Source organism: Tiliqua scincoides, chromosome 16 (assembly GCF_035046505.1).
Source record: "Tiliqua scincoides isolate rTilSci1 chromosome 16, rTilSci1.hap2, whole genome shotgun sequence".
Classification (NCBI taxonomy): Eukaryota; Metazoa; Chordata; class Lepidosauria; order Squamata; family Scincidae; genus Tiliqua; species Tiliqua scincoides.
The window spans coordinates 5,028,471-5,042,457 of NC_089836.1; the positions used below are offsets into that span (position 1 = coordinate 5,028,471).

Below are 13,987 nucleotides of genomic sequence, written 5' to 3' on the forward strand. Positions count from 1 at the left end.
CGGTGGGAGGGTGGCCCTTCTTTCATCACCTGTTGCTGGCCGAGTGGTGGACTCGCGAGCTACCTTCAGGCAAGGTTCTGCTTCTGCTGGTGGAGCATTGAAGTCAAGGAAGCAAAGGGTTAACATGGATGGCGCACCGTTTATGCTGACGGTCACACTGTCCCCTTCCGATGCCTTTTGTCCGCTCTCTCTTTGCTTCCAAGTCTGGCTGTAATAAGATTTCAAAGCAAGGGCATCTTGGCCCTAAAGGCAGATGGTTTTTAACGTTGGAGCACTGCTGACAGCCAGGCCGGCTCACGAGGATGCAGAAGTGCTGGGAAAGCGGCACCGAGAGCATCGTCTCGCGTGGCGCAAACATTTGCGGCAGACCTTCCTCCCCCTCCCCCCGGGTGGGGGAGAAGGAGAAGGGTGGCAAAAACAGCATCCCCCTAAGGACATTATTTGTTGAGAGTCTGGGGAGAAAGCAGCTCCACCGAGGCAGTGCCGAGATGCACAAACATTACCTCATGTGTGCAACCTGGGGACACTCCGGGAAAGCTGAGCTGCGGCCCAGAGGCTCCCCTGTGCTGCCTGCATTCCTCCCCCCTCCCTCCCCTGCACTCACATCCAGAGCTGGAAGGAATAGGAAAATGACTGGAACGAGGAGCTGTGGCCGGACCAGCAGCCCATCATCTTGTTCTTCCCTTGGCGCTGGTAACCTCTAAAGGATACAAACCTTGTGATATGATACCAGACTCCTTCCCCCCCCCCAGTGGAGGGGGTCAGGTAGCACATGGGACGAGATGGCAGGTGGCCCAGCCCAGCAAATGTTTGGTTGTATATACCACCATCCATGCAAAAATGGAGGGCCGGTCCTTGCCTCTAGGAGCTTACAGGGAGGGGGTTGGAGGAAAGGAGCAACAAAAGCAGAAGAGATGTAGCTCGTTTTTGCAGTTAGATGTACTGAGGCTTGGTTAGCGCTTCAGCATGGGGAGGAAGGGGCTGGGCCTTGGTGGAAAAGGTGGGTTGTTGAAGAGGGGGTTGGTAGAAAGGAGAAGGGGTAGCGTGTGAAGAGGTAATTGCAGGCATAAGAAACGAAGAGAGCTGTCTGAGGAGTGGGAGCCCTTACCGGACTGCTTGTCACTGTCGCTTGGAAAGTGTGACCTCTGAACCAGGGTGCTTGGGCCCCACATCATGGCAGGACTTCGGAGCGGGCAGCTTCCACCCACAAGGGCTCCAGGGGAAGGTCTTTCTGGGCTCTGGAGACCTGTCTGCCGCCCAGTAGGAGACGCCTCTCCTCTTTTTCTCTCCCACAGAAAGAGCTGTATGAGCGAGTCTTCCAGAAGTCTCCGGACAGACACTCCGACTTCTCCCGCCTGGCCCGTGTCTTGACTGGGAATGCTGTCGCTTTAGTGCTCGGAGGAGGTGGCGCCCGGTAAGCCTGGGCATGCGCTGCAGTGGACCGCTGCCAGCCTTGGTGGGAGAGCCCTGCTGGATCAGGCCATAGGCCCATCTAGTCCAGCTTCCTGGATCTCGCAGCGGCCCACCAGATGCCCCAGGGAGCACACCAGATAACAAGAAGACCTGCAAGGCTTCCTGGGAATTGTAGTTAAGAACATAAGAACAGCCCCACTGGATCAGGCCATAGGCCCATCTAATCCAGCTTCCTGTATCTCACAGTGGCCCGCCAAATGAGCCACCTGGAGGCTCCTGGATGAAAAGACCTGCTGTCAAGTGAGGGTGAGGCCCTGCAGCAGCACATCAGCTACGGTGGCTGTCGTGCCTTATCACTGGGGCCGCACTTCCCACCATGCCTGGCCAAAATCTGAGCCTTCGAACATCCGTACATCTCAGCCGGTGTAGTGCAGTGGCTCAGACTGGGGGAGGACGGGGCCTGTCACACAGCGGGTAGTTCTTTAACCTGGTCCTGGTAGCGTCTCTAGGTAGGACTCGGAAAAACCCCCTGCCTGGAATCTCTGGATTGCAGCTATTGCTCAGTAAAGCCAATACGGTCCTGCCAGTCTGTCTTGGTAGCTGACAGAGGCACGAATTGGCAAGTCCTCAGTTCTGATCTTGCCTCTGCCACCAGCTCTCTCGGGGAGCCTTGGGGAAGCCACTCCTGTCTCTCACCAGCTGCAGTCTGGGGGTGATAAATGGACCGGCCTTGCTGAGCCGTCCTGAGAATAGAAAGATAACGCACGTGATACGTCAGTATCTATATTGATGCCACGTGGAGTTGGTCCTCACTACGTCTGTGTGTTTCGCACCCCCCCCCTCCGGAAGCTTCATCTTTCTTCTGCCCTGGTGGGGGGGGGCCTGCTGCAGTTGCAGGGGGTGTGAGTGTGTAGCACGTAATTGGCTCACAAACCTTGGAATTTTCTTGTCTCCTGTGCTTTTTGTGCGTGTAATTAGTCCCCCGATGCTTGGCTGCCAGCCCCTCTCTGATTGTTCTGGGGCTTTGGGAGACATGCCGCAAGTGAACTCGCCCACACGTTTGTTCCAGCCCAGAGGAGTTGGATGCCTTCCCTCCCTTTGTTGAAGGTTTTGAATACTCTGCTTCTCCCCCCCCCCACTTCAAACCAAGGAGGGGGGGTGAGAGAGAGAGCAGGCAAGCGGCTTCTTGGAATTGGGGGGGATGGCACTCAGACCAATCCGGGAGGACTTCAGCATGATGGTCCCTGCAGACAAGCCAGCGGCCTGCCAGCCTGAAAGCCCTGCCTCCCCACTTCTTTGCTCCCGCGGCCTCCTTGCATGGTGCAGCCTCGCTGTTTCTTCCTCACACCCCTATGAGGTGGGCCAGCCGCTCCCAGCCTAGTCTACCTTACAGCGTTGTGGTTGTAATGACAAAACGGTAGGGGCAAAATGATGAAACTGAGCTCCTTGTAGGAAGACGTGCTATATTTAGGCATGGTTGTGTGTGTGTGTTTTGCATTGAAACTTTGCTCCTTGGTAAGTGGGATGCTTGCACTTGATTGGGGCCATTTCGGTCTGGCATCTGCTGATGATGATGAAGAGAGGGAGGGAGGCAGAGATGTCCACAGTCTGCTTATCCCCTCCGGGCTTAAGCCCTCTCTTCTTTTAATCCGTCTAAGTTCCTCTGGCCCTTGCCTGCTGGATGGCATTATTGGAAGGGAGGGGGTTTTTATTCCTCTTCTTCTTGACTTGTGGCCAGAGGTGCATAGACAAGTACAGACTCCCTCACAAAACCAGCATTGTGTTCCCGAAACCAGGTTCTGCCAGGCAACCTCCGGTAACAATGGAGCTGTGATGGTTCCTCGCCCCCCCCCACTTGCAACCAGACAACTTGGGTTAATTATCCTTTTGTGTGTGTGCCATTTTTGTCATGCCAGAGCAGGGAACAGAAGCAGTGTGCTCTGTTCCTTCCTCTCTTGTCCCCGTCCTCCGCCTTCCCCCCCCCCCCGTCATCCTGGCGTAAAAGCGCCATTGAGACGGCATGCAAATTACAGTGTTTCACATCACAGAGCAGCTATCAAAAGGAAGGTGGGGCTGCGCATCTCTCCAAGTCCGCCCCGGCATCGCTCTTCAGTTCCCGAGGCAGCGAGAGGGAGGGTGAGAAGAGCGTGGCTGCGTGCAGAGTCTGGAGGGATGCTTCCCCTAGACCAGCGGTTGCCAGCCTGCAGGGCTGCCAGCACTGCCCAAACCTCAGAGCTGCCTGTTCTGAGGCTTGTCGTCCTTGCAGTGAGCTGCTGACTGGTACTGTGCTCTTGGGCTGAAAGCCCAGAGCTCAGACGGCTCTGTTGGCGTCCGGCCAAAATGCTTTTCAAAAGGGATGGATAGAGGAAACTTCCATCCCAGGTAACAAGTCATGATGGGTACGTGCAACTTCCTGATTTTAGAAGTAGGCTACCACAGAATGCCAGGTGCGAGGGAGAGGCAACACAACGCATGTGTCTTGTGTGCTCCCTTAGGTGCCTGGAGGGCCAGTGTGAGACACAGGAAGCTGGACTAGATGGGCCTTTGTCCTGATCCAGCAGGGCCCGTCTGATGCTCTTAAGAGAGGACTAAGTGGCACTGCCCACACACCCCTTGTCTTGTGTGTTCCCTGAGGCATCTGGGGGGCCACGGTGAGATCCAGGAAGCTGGACTAGATGGGCCTTTGGCCTGATCCAGCAGGGCTCTTCTCACGTTCTTACAGAAGGACCAGCTCTGAGGACTTTCATAGGGCTTCATGCATCAGAAGGGTTGAGGTGGCACCTTCCCGTTTTTCCTTCCATCCCCGCAGCCTGGGCGCCCACTGTCCCAGGCAGCTTGTTCAGCTCAGCCTCAGACCACCAAATGTTCTGGTTCAAATGCACAAGAGCTGCCATACTGATGTGCCCCTTTCTGAGACGCTGCACATGCCCGATCTCATCTGATCTCGGAAGCTAAGCAGGGTCAGGCCTGGTTAGCACTTGGATGGGAGACCGCTTGGGAATACCGGGTGCTGTAGGCTTATACCATGATCTCGGAAGCTAAGCAGGGTCAGGCCTGGTTAGTACTTGGATGGGAGACCACCTGGGAATACCGGGTGCTGTAGGCTTATACCATAGTCTTCCGAGACTGAAGGTTGCCAACTCATTAAAAAAAAAAATCAGGTTTCTGACCCTAACGCTCACAGTGGTCCATTGGGCAGTGTTCCTGCCGGAGCCCGAGTTTCTGCTAAATAAGCGCTCTTGAGGTCGGCATCAGCACCCCACGTTGCTGCTGGCCACTGGTTTTGTGTTGTTTTTTTTAAATGCAAAACTGCAAAATGTCGGGGGGGGGGGAAACTATGCTTGTGTTCTCTGTTTGCGTGATTTACATACAGGGGCTCTTGGTATGTTCTGGACTGTTGAATCTTCCATTTAGTGTTGCCGAATTCAGAGTGTCCGGTTATGTTTTAATTTAATTTTTTTTTCAGCCAGGTTAAAGGGGTTGCCTCCAGTAAGGGAAACCTGCACTGCTTTAGATAGCTGTGGTTCAGATTTCTCAGAGCTTTCTTAATGCACGCGTTTCCCTTTTCCTCTCTTCCTGTCCCCGTCTTGCATTGCTGCAGGGGATGTTCCCAAGTGGGGGTCATCCGGGCACTGAACGAAGCCGGCATCCCCATCGACATGATCGGCGGCACCTCGATCGGGGCCTTCATGGGGGCCTTGTATGCCGAGGAGCGCAGCTACACCCAGATGCGGATCAAAGCCAGGCAGTGGGCGATGGTAAGGGGGTTCTCCTGCCTGCAGAGCACCTACCTGGCTGGAGATTGGTGCTTGTCCTCACAGCGAGGCTGAAATATCTTTCTGCGCCTCCAGATCTTGGCAGCAGGGAAAGTTGCTGAGGCTTTAAGTGAGCCTGCAGCTTCCCAGCGGAGGCTAGTCAGGCCCCAGATGCTGGCAGTGCCCCTTCCTCAGGGGAGCCTTTTCTCCATCCTCAGCGGGCAAGCCAGCTGTTCCATTGCGCATTGGTGCAAGAGACGGTGGGCCTGTACAGCAGTGTTTGTTGCTGAGCCTTCTGAAGCGGAGCGGGCAGCCTTCCCAGGGGCACTTTGCACCATCTGATGCCAGCAGCCTGACCGGGTTTTATAGCCGGGCAGTTTTACACGCTGATGCTTCTGTGACTCACCTTCTCCCAGACATCATTAGCCATGATGGTCATTCTGGTGAGGTCAGGATAAGCAGCTGATTGACCCTGGCGAGAAACAGCTCGGAGAGGCAAGCAGGCGTTGGCTGCGTGCAGAAACTGGGGGGCGACTCTTGGCTCCAGAATCCTTGCTGTGGCCTGGGAGAGGTTTCTGATGAAGCGCGAAGTGTGAAGAGGGGCGGGGTGGGGTACATTGCCCCGGGTGCCATGCCTTGAGGGATGTATTAGAGGCCTCCAAAAGAACTTCTGGTTTTGGAAGACCTCTAAGTGCTTTCAGAGGCCTCTATGATATTGTATGGGGGGGTGTTGCAGTTTGGGGGGATATGGGGGTGTTACAAAGTTTTGTGCCCCCCCCCAGTGCCAAGATGCTTTAGCTATGCCCAGGCATTGGCAGCTGGAGGTCACTTGGAGGGAGACACGCCACTTCTCACGCTCCAGCCGGGAGTCGAAGATGCTGACAAAGGGCAAGGATTTGGGGGAGAGGCCTTCGAGCCCATGAGCAACAGTCTGTGTTGAAGGATATGGTTCACACAAGGAAGGTTAGAGACCTTCCTTCCCTCTCCCAGTAACTCCCAGTGCTTACCTCCTGTAACTTTCTTTCTCTTTCTCTCTCTCTTGTTCCACATGCTGTCACCTTGTGGGTTTGAAGTGATTGAGTGAGGTAATTGTTTTGTCTCGAATTAAAAGTGGAAAAAAAAATCTCCCCGGGGGTAGCAATTCTGCACAGGAGAATCTGCGTTTGCGGAGAACCTGTGCGCTGTGCGGTTCTGTTTGGCAGTTGTGCGTTTCCCCCTCCTCCACCAGTGGCTTAGAGCCGCTGGGCATGGCTTCCAGAGCCAGCGGGAGAAACGGATTTTGAGGCCTCTGCGGCAGAGAGTCGCTTCCGCCCCAAGTGTATGTTGGGGGTGTGGTTCCAGTGAGCGCCCCCCCCCATTTGATCCATCACTTTTGGAACTTTCCCTTTTGATTTCCCTGGTCAGCCCTGGCTCGATTGAGGAAATAGAGATCTGAGGATGGGCCTTGGGCTGTGTCTCTGTCCGTCCACCCCCCAAACAGCCCTTTCTCTTGGCCTGGTGTGTTGTCTCTCAATCCCTGCGTTAGTGTAATGAGCAAGGAGAGCAACTGTGTTGTCCTTGGTATTAGACCTTTTCTGGACTGAGTATAAATGAGCTCTGAGCTATTGTTCTGTCGCTTACATGCTGTCCCAGAAAGCCAGTGCCCTTTTCCTATTGCTTCATTCACCTTTCCTTTCCTCTCACCAGCTGTGTGTGGGGGTTTACTCCTTCTTTATAAAAACCAAGTGGCGGTCTTACTGGGTCGATCCAGTCATTAAGGGATCCCATGATCAGCACCACGAAGCCAGTCAGATTTGGTCAAATGATGGCATCGCAAAGCCAAATCGGAGCAAGGGGCAATCCTGTCCTTGCTCTGAATGGGAGAACTCTGAAATCTGTCTCATTCCCCACTCCGGCCTGAAACGGCACTGAAAAAGGTGGGCGCGTTTTCGAGAGGGTGAAGGTCTTTGTGAATTGTAAGCAGAGCAGAAGATGGTTGATCCCGGCAAGCCTTCAGGGCCTTCCTGTTTTTGCTTCTGCTAATGGAGGGAGCAGGTACCTGTTTGTCTAGCAGGTGAATGGACAGTGCCCCACTGTGGGAACCAAGCCTATGAAGCTGCTCTGTCTCCCCCGATGAGCAAAGGGCCCTCTCTGCCCCACTGCAAATTCTTTTCTGTACCCACCCCAGCAGTGGCGCAGTCTGCATGTGACAGAATAAGGGTCCAAAAGGCAACCAATTCCTGACGTTATTTTGGGCACAGGATTTGGTCTCCTTTTGGCACGTAGCACACCTGGCACTGCCACTGTGAAGAATTTGGCTGCGGAAGTGGGTGCTTCAGGCCAGAGAACCTCAATTGGGTTGAGTCTTTCGTCTCTCTGCCTCCCCTTGTGCCTCGCTAAACTGCGTCCACCTGTTTTTTTTTTTACCCCTCTTTATTAAAAGGGGATGAAAAATGACTGTGGGTCAGAAAGGCTTTTAAGTATTTTTAGAAGTCGTGTCGTTATAGATCCTCCGACACGCCCCCCTTCACCGCCGTGAGGGGAGCAGCAGAAACCAGGTCGATGGGATTACTGGTTAGAACAAATGGGAAGGGCCTCTTGCGAATCTCTCTTTGGGGGCCGCATCTGTCATCTGTGTTCATCCATCAATCCTCTTGCTCAGGGCAAGAGAACAAAACGCTCGGGTCACATAAGCCGGGCCGCGGGCAAGACACCCTTAACACTCCTGTTAAGCTGCGCAAACAGACACCGCTGTCTCTTCCTTCCAGTCGCAGAATGTCACTCAAACCTCCGTGGGGGCCAGAGCATGAAATCCCGCTCGCTTTGGCCTCTGTCACTGACTTCCGAGATGGGCCCTGTCGTTTTCATGAGGGTCTCCTGTCTTCCTGATTGCAGCTCAGTGGCTGGAACAGCCCTTGCCTCCTCTCTCCCACTGTGACGCTAAATAGAGCCCTTCAGCATTAGATCCAGAGGGGCCAAGACTGAAAGTGGCAGGCAGAATTTGTCAGCTGGTCTTTTGTTGGTTCGCAGGCAGCGCGTAGCCAGCCACAAGGGAATGCGGTGGGTGTTCTGGATCCCACAGGGAAACTGGAGGATAGGCCTGGCCTGCGTGAACTGAGCATGTGCTCCAGACTCCCGTGTAACACGTAGCAGTTGTTTGGTTGACTGGCCCAATGCAAGAAGTGAGAGCCCGTGTGTTAAGTTAGCTCGGCCGTGAGAGACTCCTTGGCGTGTCTCTGCCTGTCTCTTTGTTCTTTCCTCCTCAAGTGAAGAGTCTCCCTCCCTCTTTAGAACATGAACTCCGTCTTCAAAACAGTCTTGGACCTGACGTACCCCATCACCTCCATGTTCTCCGGAACCTCCTTCAACAAGAGCATCGGCAACATCTTCAAGGACAAACAGATTGAGGTGAGTGGCCTGCTCCAGGGAGTGCCCAATATTGGGACAGGCAATACAGGGCCTTGCAAATCACCCCCGATGTAAAGGTGCTGTACGATTCCCTGCCCCTAAAGCGGAGTTTGCCAGTTGTGGGTCTGCATGCTTCTGGCTGGCTTCCTTCCAATGAAGAGGCACAGCCAGATAATAATAATACAGGTATTTCTATACCGCCTTTCTTGGTCCTCAGATTTCTCCTTAGACTTTATTCAAGGCGGTTTACGCAGGCAGGCAAATTAAATCCCCCTAGGGATTTTTGCAATTTGAAAGAAGGTTTCTATCTTTCAAGAAACCACAACATTCAGATGTTTCTTTCTTGATCTGGTCGCACATTCTGGCCTCCATCCTCCCATGCTCAGAGCAGATGGAATAGCTTGGCTCAGCTTGTCAGCTGCTTCAAAGTCGCACAGTGCCAGTGGCCTCGAACCGGCGACCTTCTCATATTATCTTCAGGCAAATGGAGGCTCAGTCCTCTAGACCAGACCTCCTGCCATGTCATAGACCAGATCCATGTTTCAGAGGAGCCATTTCTTGCGTGAGTCACTGATCCGGGCAGTTGCAGCTTCATTGGAAGTAAGCGAGCTCAGTGCAACAATTTGTGCAGGAATGCAAGAGGCAGCCTCTTTGTGAGAGCAGCCCCCACCGGAAATGCAGAAGAAGCGCCTGCCCTCACTGCAAAGGCTCGTTGTTCTGGCTTTACCGGATGCATTAACTCATACTGAGACACATCAGGCCAGCTCCCCTCTGGACAGGCAGTTTGGGCTCGGAGGGTTCTTTCAACTTAATTTTTGCACAGAGCACGAATTGGGAACTCGGGTTTTTAATAAGACATTCCTGCCTTGCAGGATCTTTGGATTCCTTACTTCACGATCACGACAGACATCACAGCCTCAGCCATGAGGGTCCACACAGATGGTGAGTGTTCCTGGGGGCATCGTGGCTCAAGGCAATGGGGGCTCCTGACATCTCCCTCCCGCTGTTGTTCCTTCATGGCTTACGTGCGAGTTCCCAGGGGCCGGCCCTCCAGGCTCTGACCACACTGGAACCTGTTTGGTTTTGGCAAGGTGGCCGCATCTTCTGAAGGACCCTGACTTGAGACTGTATAAGTAGAGAGCCCTTCCGTGTCCAGCCCGGGCACACCACCCAGATGCCCAAGAGGGAAGCCCACAGGCAGGGCAGTAGGACATCACTCCTTCAGCACCCCCCCCCCCGCCACAGTCAGAGGTGGAATGCTTCGGAGCATGGAGGTTGCACATAGCCATCCTGGCTTAATAACAGTTGACATTCCTCTCCTCCCCCATGAACTTGTCTAATATTTAAAAGCCATCTCGTCGTCATTCACCAATCTGGTGGCCTAAGAAAGACGCATATGCTTCTGAGTGCAATCTTCCCCTTCCTTCCCACTCCAGCCCTTTAAGAAAGGCCTTTTGAGTTGAGAACATGTTGTTTCTTTTGGACCTTCTTTGCTGGGGCAGTTCGACTACCTCTTTCCTCTTCCTCCTGCAGGAGCAGGGCCTAGCCTCGTTAGGGTCAAGATGGTCTTACGACCACTTACTAGCACATTGTCACGGGCTCCAGCTGATTTAGCACTTGTCTCCCTCCTGTTGTCTGCAGCGCTAGAGGAAAAAAAATAAGGGGGAACTCTCAGTTTTAAAACCAGCCCGATCATGACAACAATTTCAGGGATAAAATTAAAACTCGAGCTTCACAGGCCTGAAGCGGCCATCAAAATGCTATAAACTGTCTGGACTCCTAATTAACTAATTAGGGCTTTTAGAGAACCTCGTTCCCAAAGGCCTCTGATCACGGCATCTGAGTGCCCGCTATCATGAACCTGCTGCTTGCCAACCACAGTGCCATTCAGTGACATTTTGCAAAGGGAGCACGTCCCTTCCGGAAGGTTCCCCAAGGTTGTTGTTTCTTCTGGATCTTGGGTCTCAGCGCTGCTCTCTCTGGGGGGGGGGGGACGGGACTATGTCAAGGGAAGTGTCTGAGCTACTTACCCCTATTTGTCAGATGCAGGAAGTTTTGAAGGAGGGCCTGCGGGATAAATCATGAGGCCCGGGTCTTGGGCCTTGCACAGGGGGAGCGAATCCAATCCATTTCTACTGATTAAAATCACTTTGCTTTAATGGTTATAAATTTCCCTCATCGCACAGCCCTGAATAGAAGTAATTTAGCCAGCCAAAGGAGAGACGGGGTTGCGGCCAAGAGCTTTGCACTCAGTGCTGCTTGGCAGTTTGGTGGCTTAAGAAGAAAACGGTGGGAAAGAAAACAAGTGGGGCAAGGATCCGTGGAGGGTTCTGGGGCTTCGTCAGTGGGGCACTTTAAGGGCCTTCCCAGGTGACCAAATGATCGCACACCTGCGCTGCACTGGCCCAAATCCACCAAGGAATGCCCACGTAGATTCATTCAATTCTTATCCCCTCTTTGTTCAAATGGTTTTGCATAGCTGTGTACACGAGTCTGTAATCTCATTATACGCTCACAACAGCCCCCCCCCTCGGTAAGTCACTGGCTATCAACTCAAGGTCACCCAGCTGTTTGCCCCCTCCCCAGCACTAGGCATATTCAGAGCTATGCTGCCTCTGAACATCGGGGGAGTCCCAGCTAGCCATCAGTAGGCCAGTCCTCCGTTCAACAGAAAGGTTGCAAGCCCACCTGCTTGAGCTTTGAGTCGTGCTTCTGCGTGACTGGCGATGGTCAGGCTGGGGAGATGGGAGATTTTCATTGAGTCCAAAGCCGGAAACGGATTGGTGTGGGCAGCTCTGCAGGGATGGGCCCATAACTCAGTGGCAGAGTCCCTCCTTTGCTTGCAGAAGGTCCTGGAGGGCTGTGCAGAAACGCCGCTGCCAGGCTCCAGAGACAGTACTGAGCTGGAGTGGACCAGGAGCCCGACTGGGCAGAAGAGTGTAGGGTGGGTGAGAGTCAGCTTAACGGCGCTGAGGCTGTTTTCTAAAGGGTTCCCTTCCTTGCCCTCCTTTCGCACAGGTTGTCTGTGGCGCTACATCCGAGCCAGCATGTCCCTCTCTGGCTACTTGCCCCCACTTTGTGACCCAAAGGATGGGCATCTCCTCATGGATGGTGGTTACATCAACAACCTCCCAGGTACTGTTGAAGCTGCCCATTCACTCTGCTTATTCAGTGCTGGTTTCTGTAGGATTCGCCTAGACTCTTGTCCCTCCTGGACACACGCACGCACGCACACACACACACACACACACACACACACACACACACACACACACACACACACAGGAAAGTTCCAGCTCCTAGTGATGAGTTTGAACAAACCACGGTTTCCCGTTTAATCCCTGCTGCCTGGAGCTGGGATTGCTCAAACCACGGTTAGTTCACAAACCATGATACCCATCCACAGCTTGGATCTGGTTTGCAGCAGAGTTTGTGTGCGAATTGTGGTTGCCCATATTCTGACGGTGGAGCCTTCAGCCTCCTCCCCTTGAGCATGAAGGAACTAGGAAAGGGGTGGTGGGGTGTGCAAGTCCATGGCACAACCCATGCTGTGAAAAGAATTTGCTAGCACAGGCCTTGGGCACGTGACTCAGAATGGAGTCATTTGTATTATATTGGTGAGGCTTAACACCATCACAAAAGGGGGGGTCTTAGTTGAGAGAGGGGCTTTTTTGCCAGCGGCAACATGATCCTTCCTTGATTTCCTGCAATCTCCCCTGCCGTTTGCAGGCTTGCCTTCTCTCCACCCGTCCCCTGCCCTCCTGGGCATTCACTGGGTTCAGCTGGTGAGCGGACTGCAAGCCAAGCTGCCAGAGACCTGCTGGTCGCCATCGTGCCTCTAGGCGCTCAGTGGCCACAGACTGGCACGGCTGCCTCTCTGGGAACTGCTCTAGTTACGTTAGTACGTGACATTCTCTGAAAACACTTTCAGAGCTTTCTGGGACGACCCGTGCCAGCATGCGCAGCACGGACACATTCCAGCTTTGCTGCAAACGTTCCCCTCCCCGCCAGCAGAAAGCTGGAATGACACCCCTGTCACGACTGCTCTTGGAGGCCTTTTTCTCTCCCTCTGTCTTGGCTTCCCAAGGGCCACTGAGTCACTCTTTCTCTCTGGAAGGCCTGCCCTTTCTGTCAGAGACCAGCTTTTCATGTTTGGGTGGAAAAGTGAATTACTGGAACAGAGCAGGCCTATAAATTACCCTTCCTTTTGCTGAGAGGGAAAGAATTTCCGAGAGAGTGTTTCCAGAGATAAAACGACCCTCTCGGCTCTGAGCCAGCCGGCGTCTGGCATAGAAGAAGGGTGGCCAAAGACCCTGCCAATGACTGGCTTTTTGCCAGGCAGCTAACAGGCAAGCCCAGTGGAAGCACTGCAAGGGGGCGGCAGAGTGACATTTCCTTATTGCTCCCGACAGCGGATGTCATGAGGTCCATGGGGGCGAAGGTGGTCATCGCCATTGACGTGGGGAGCAGAGACGAGACCAACCTCACGAACTATGGCGACGCTCTCTCTGGCTGGTGGCTGCTCTGGAAGCGGTGGAATCCCCTGGTGGAGAAAGTGAAGGTACCCGTAGGAATACTTCTGCATAGTGACTAGTCTGGTCCACCTATGGCGAGTCAGTAGAACTTCCACGTGACCAGGCAGGGAAAATATATTTTTTTTTCCACAGCTGGAAGTAAATGAAAGACAGGGTTCTCTTTTCAGGCCACTATATTCCACCAGGGACAAGCTTAGATACATGCAGGCAGATGGGCTAATGTGAGTTTTGGGGAGCTAGTAACTCTGATCATATTTGCAAGGCTATATCATAGTTGCAAGAATCTGTTGCAGGTGTTCATGGTGCAAGTGGAAGAAATGACTATGCGTAGATGGTTCTTCACCCCCCTCCTCCCCGCTATATATTTTCACAACAACCCTTTGGGATAGGTTAAGCCTGTAAAGTGGGAACTGGCCCGTGTTCAACCTCTGTGGCTATATACACAGCCTGGGTAGGAAAATTGCGCAGCATACATTGCAATGGTATCTTGGGCATCTTTGCACAGCAGTCCTGTCTACATGTGCAGAATCAAACCAATTTCAACTCTGTAAATTCTAAACAACTGTTGAGGCTCTCAGCCCAGAGGGTTCTGGGAAGTGTAGTTGTTCGGGATTACAACGATCTAATCGTCTAAGTTCCCAGAAGTTGCATACAGTTGTAGATGCTGAATGCTCCCAGTGGTGCTAAAGATGTATTTTGCGCATTCGGTTAGGTGCTGAACATGGCCGAGATCCAGACCCGCCTGGCCTATGTCTGCTGCGTCCGGCAGCTGGAGATGGTCAAGAACAGCGACTACTGCGAGTACATCCGGCCACCCATTGACCGTTATGGCACCCTGGACTTCGGGAAGTTCGACGAAATATGTGTTAGTCGGGCAGGGGGGGACGCTGGAGCGAA

At 53.4% G+C, this 13,987-nt stretch overlaps 1 protein-coding gene across 5 annotated transcripts in view; it reads left to right on the top strand.

The window, feature by feature from the left end:
• PNPLA7 (patatin like phospholipase domain containing 7) overlaps positions 1-13,987 on the top strand; it is a 60,262-nt gene that overhangs the window by 39,898 nt on the left and 6,377 nt on the right. For all 5 annotated transcript variants that reach the window (XM_066610912.1, XM_066610913.1, XM_066610914.1 and 2 more), the window contains exons 25-31: positions 1,296-1,414; positions 5,015-5,171; positions 8,439-8,555; positions 9,428-9,497; positions 11,574-11,690; positions 12,968-13,116; positions 13,803-13,955. In XM_066610912.1, the coding sequence (XP_066467009.1) occupies positions 1,296-1,414; positions 5,015-5,171; positions 8,439-8,555; positions 9,428-9,497; positions 11,574-11,690; positions 12,968-13,116; positions 13,803-13,955 (882 nt within the window). The remainder of the gene's footprint in view (positions 1-1,295; positions 1,415-5,014; positions 5,172-8,438; positions 8,556-9,427; positions 9,498-11,573; positions 11,691-12,967; positions 13,117-13,802; positions 13,956-13,987) is intronic.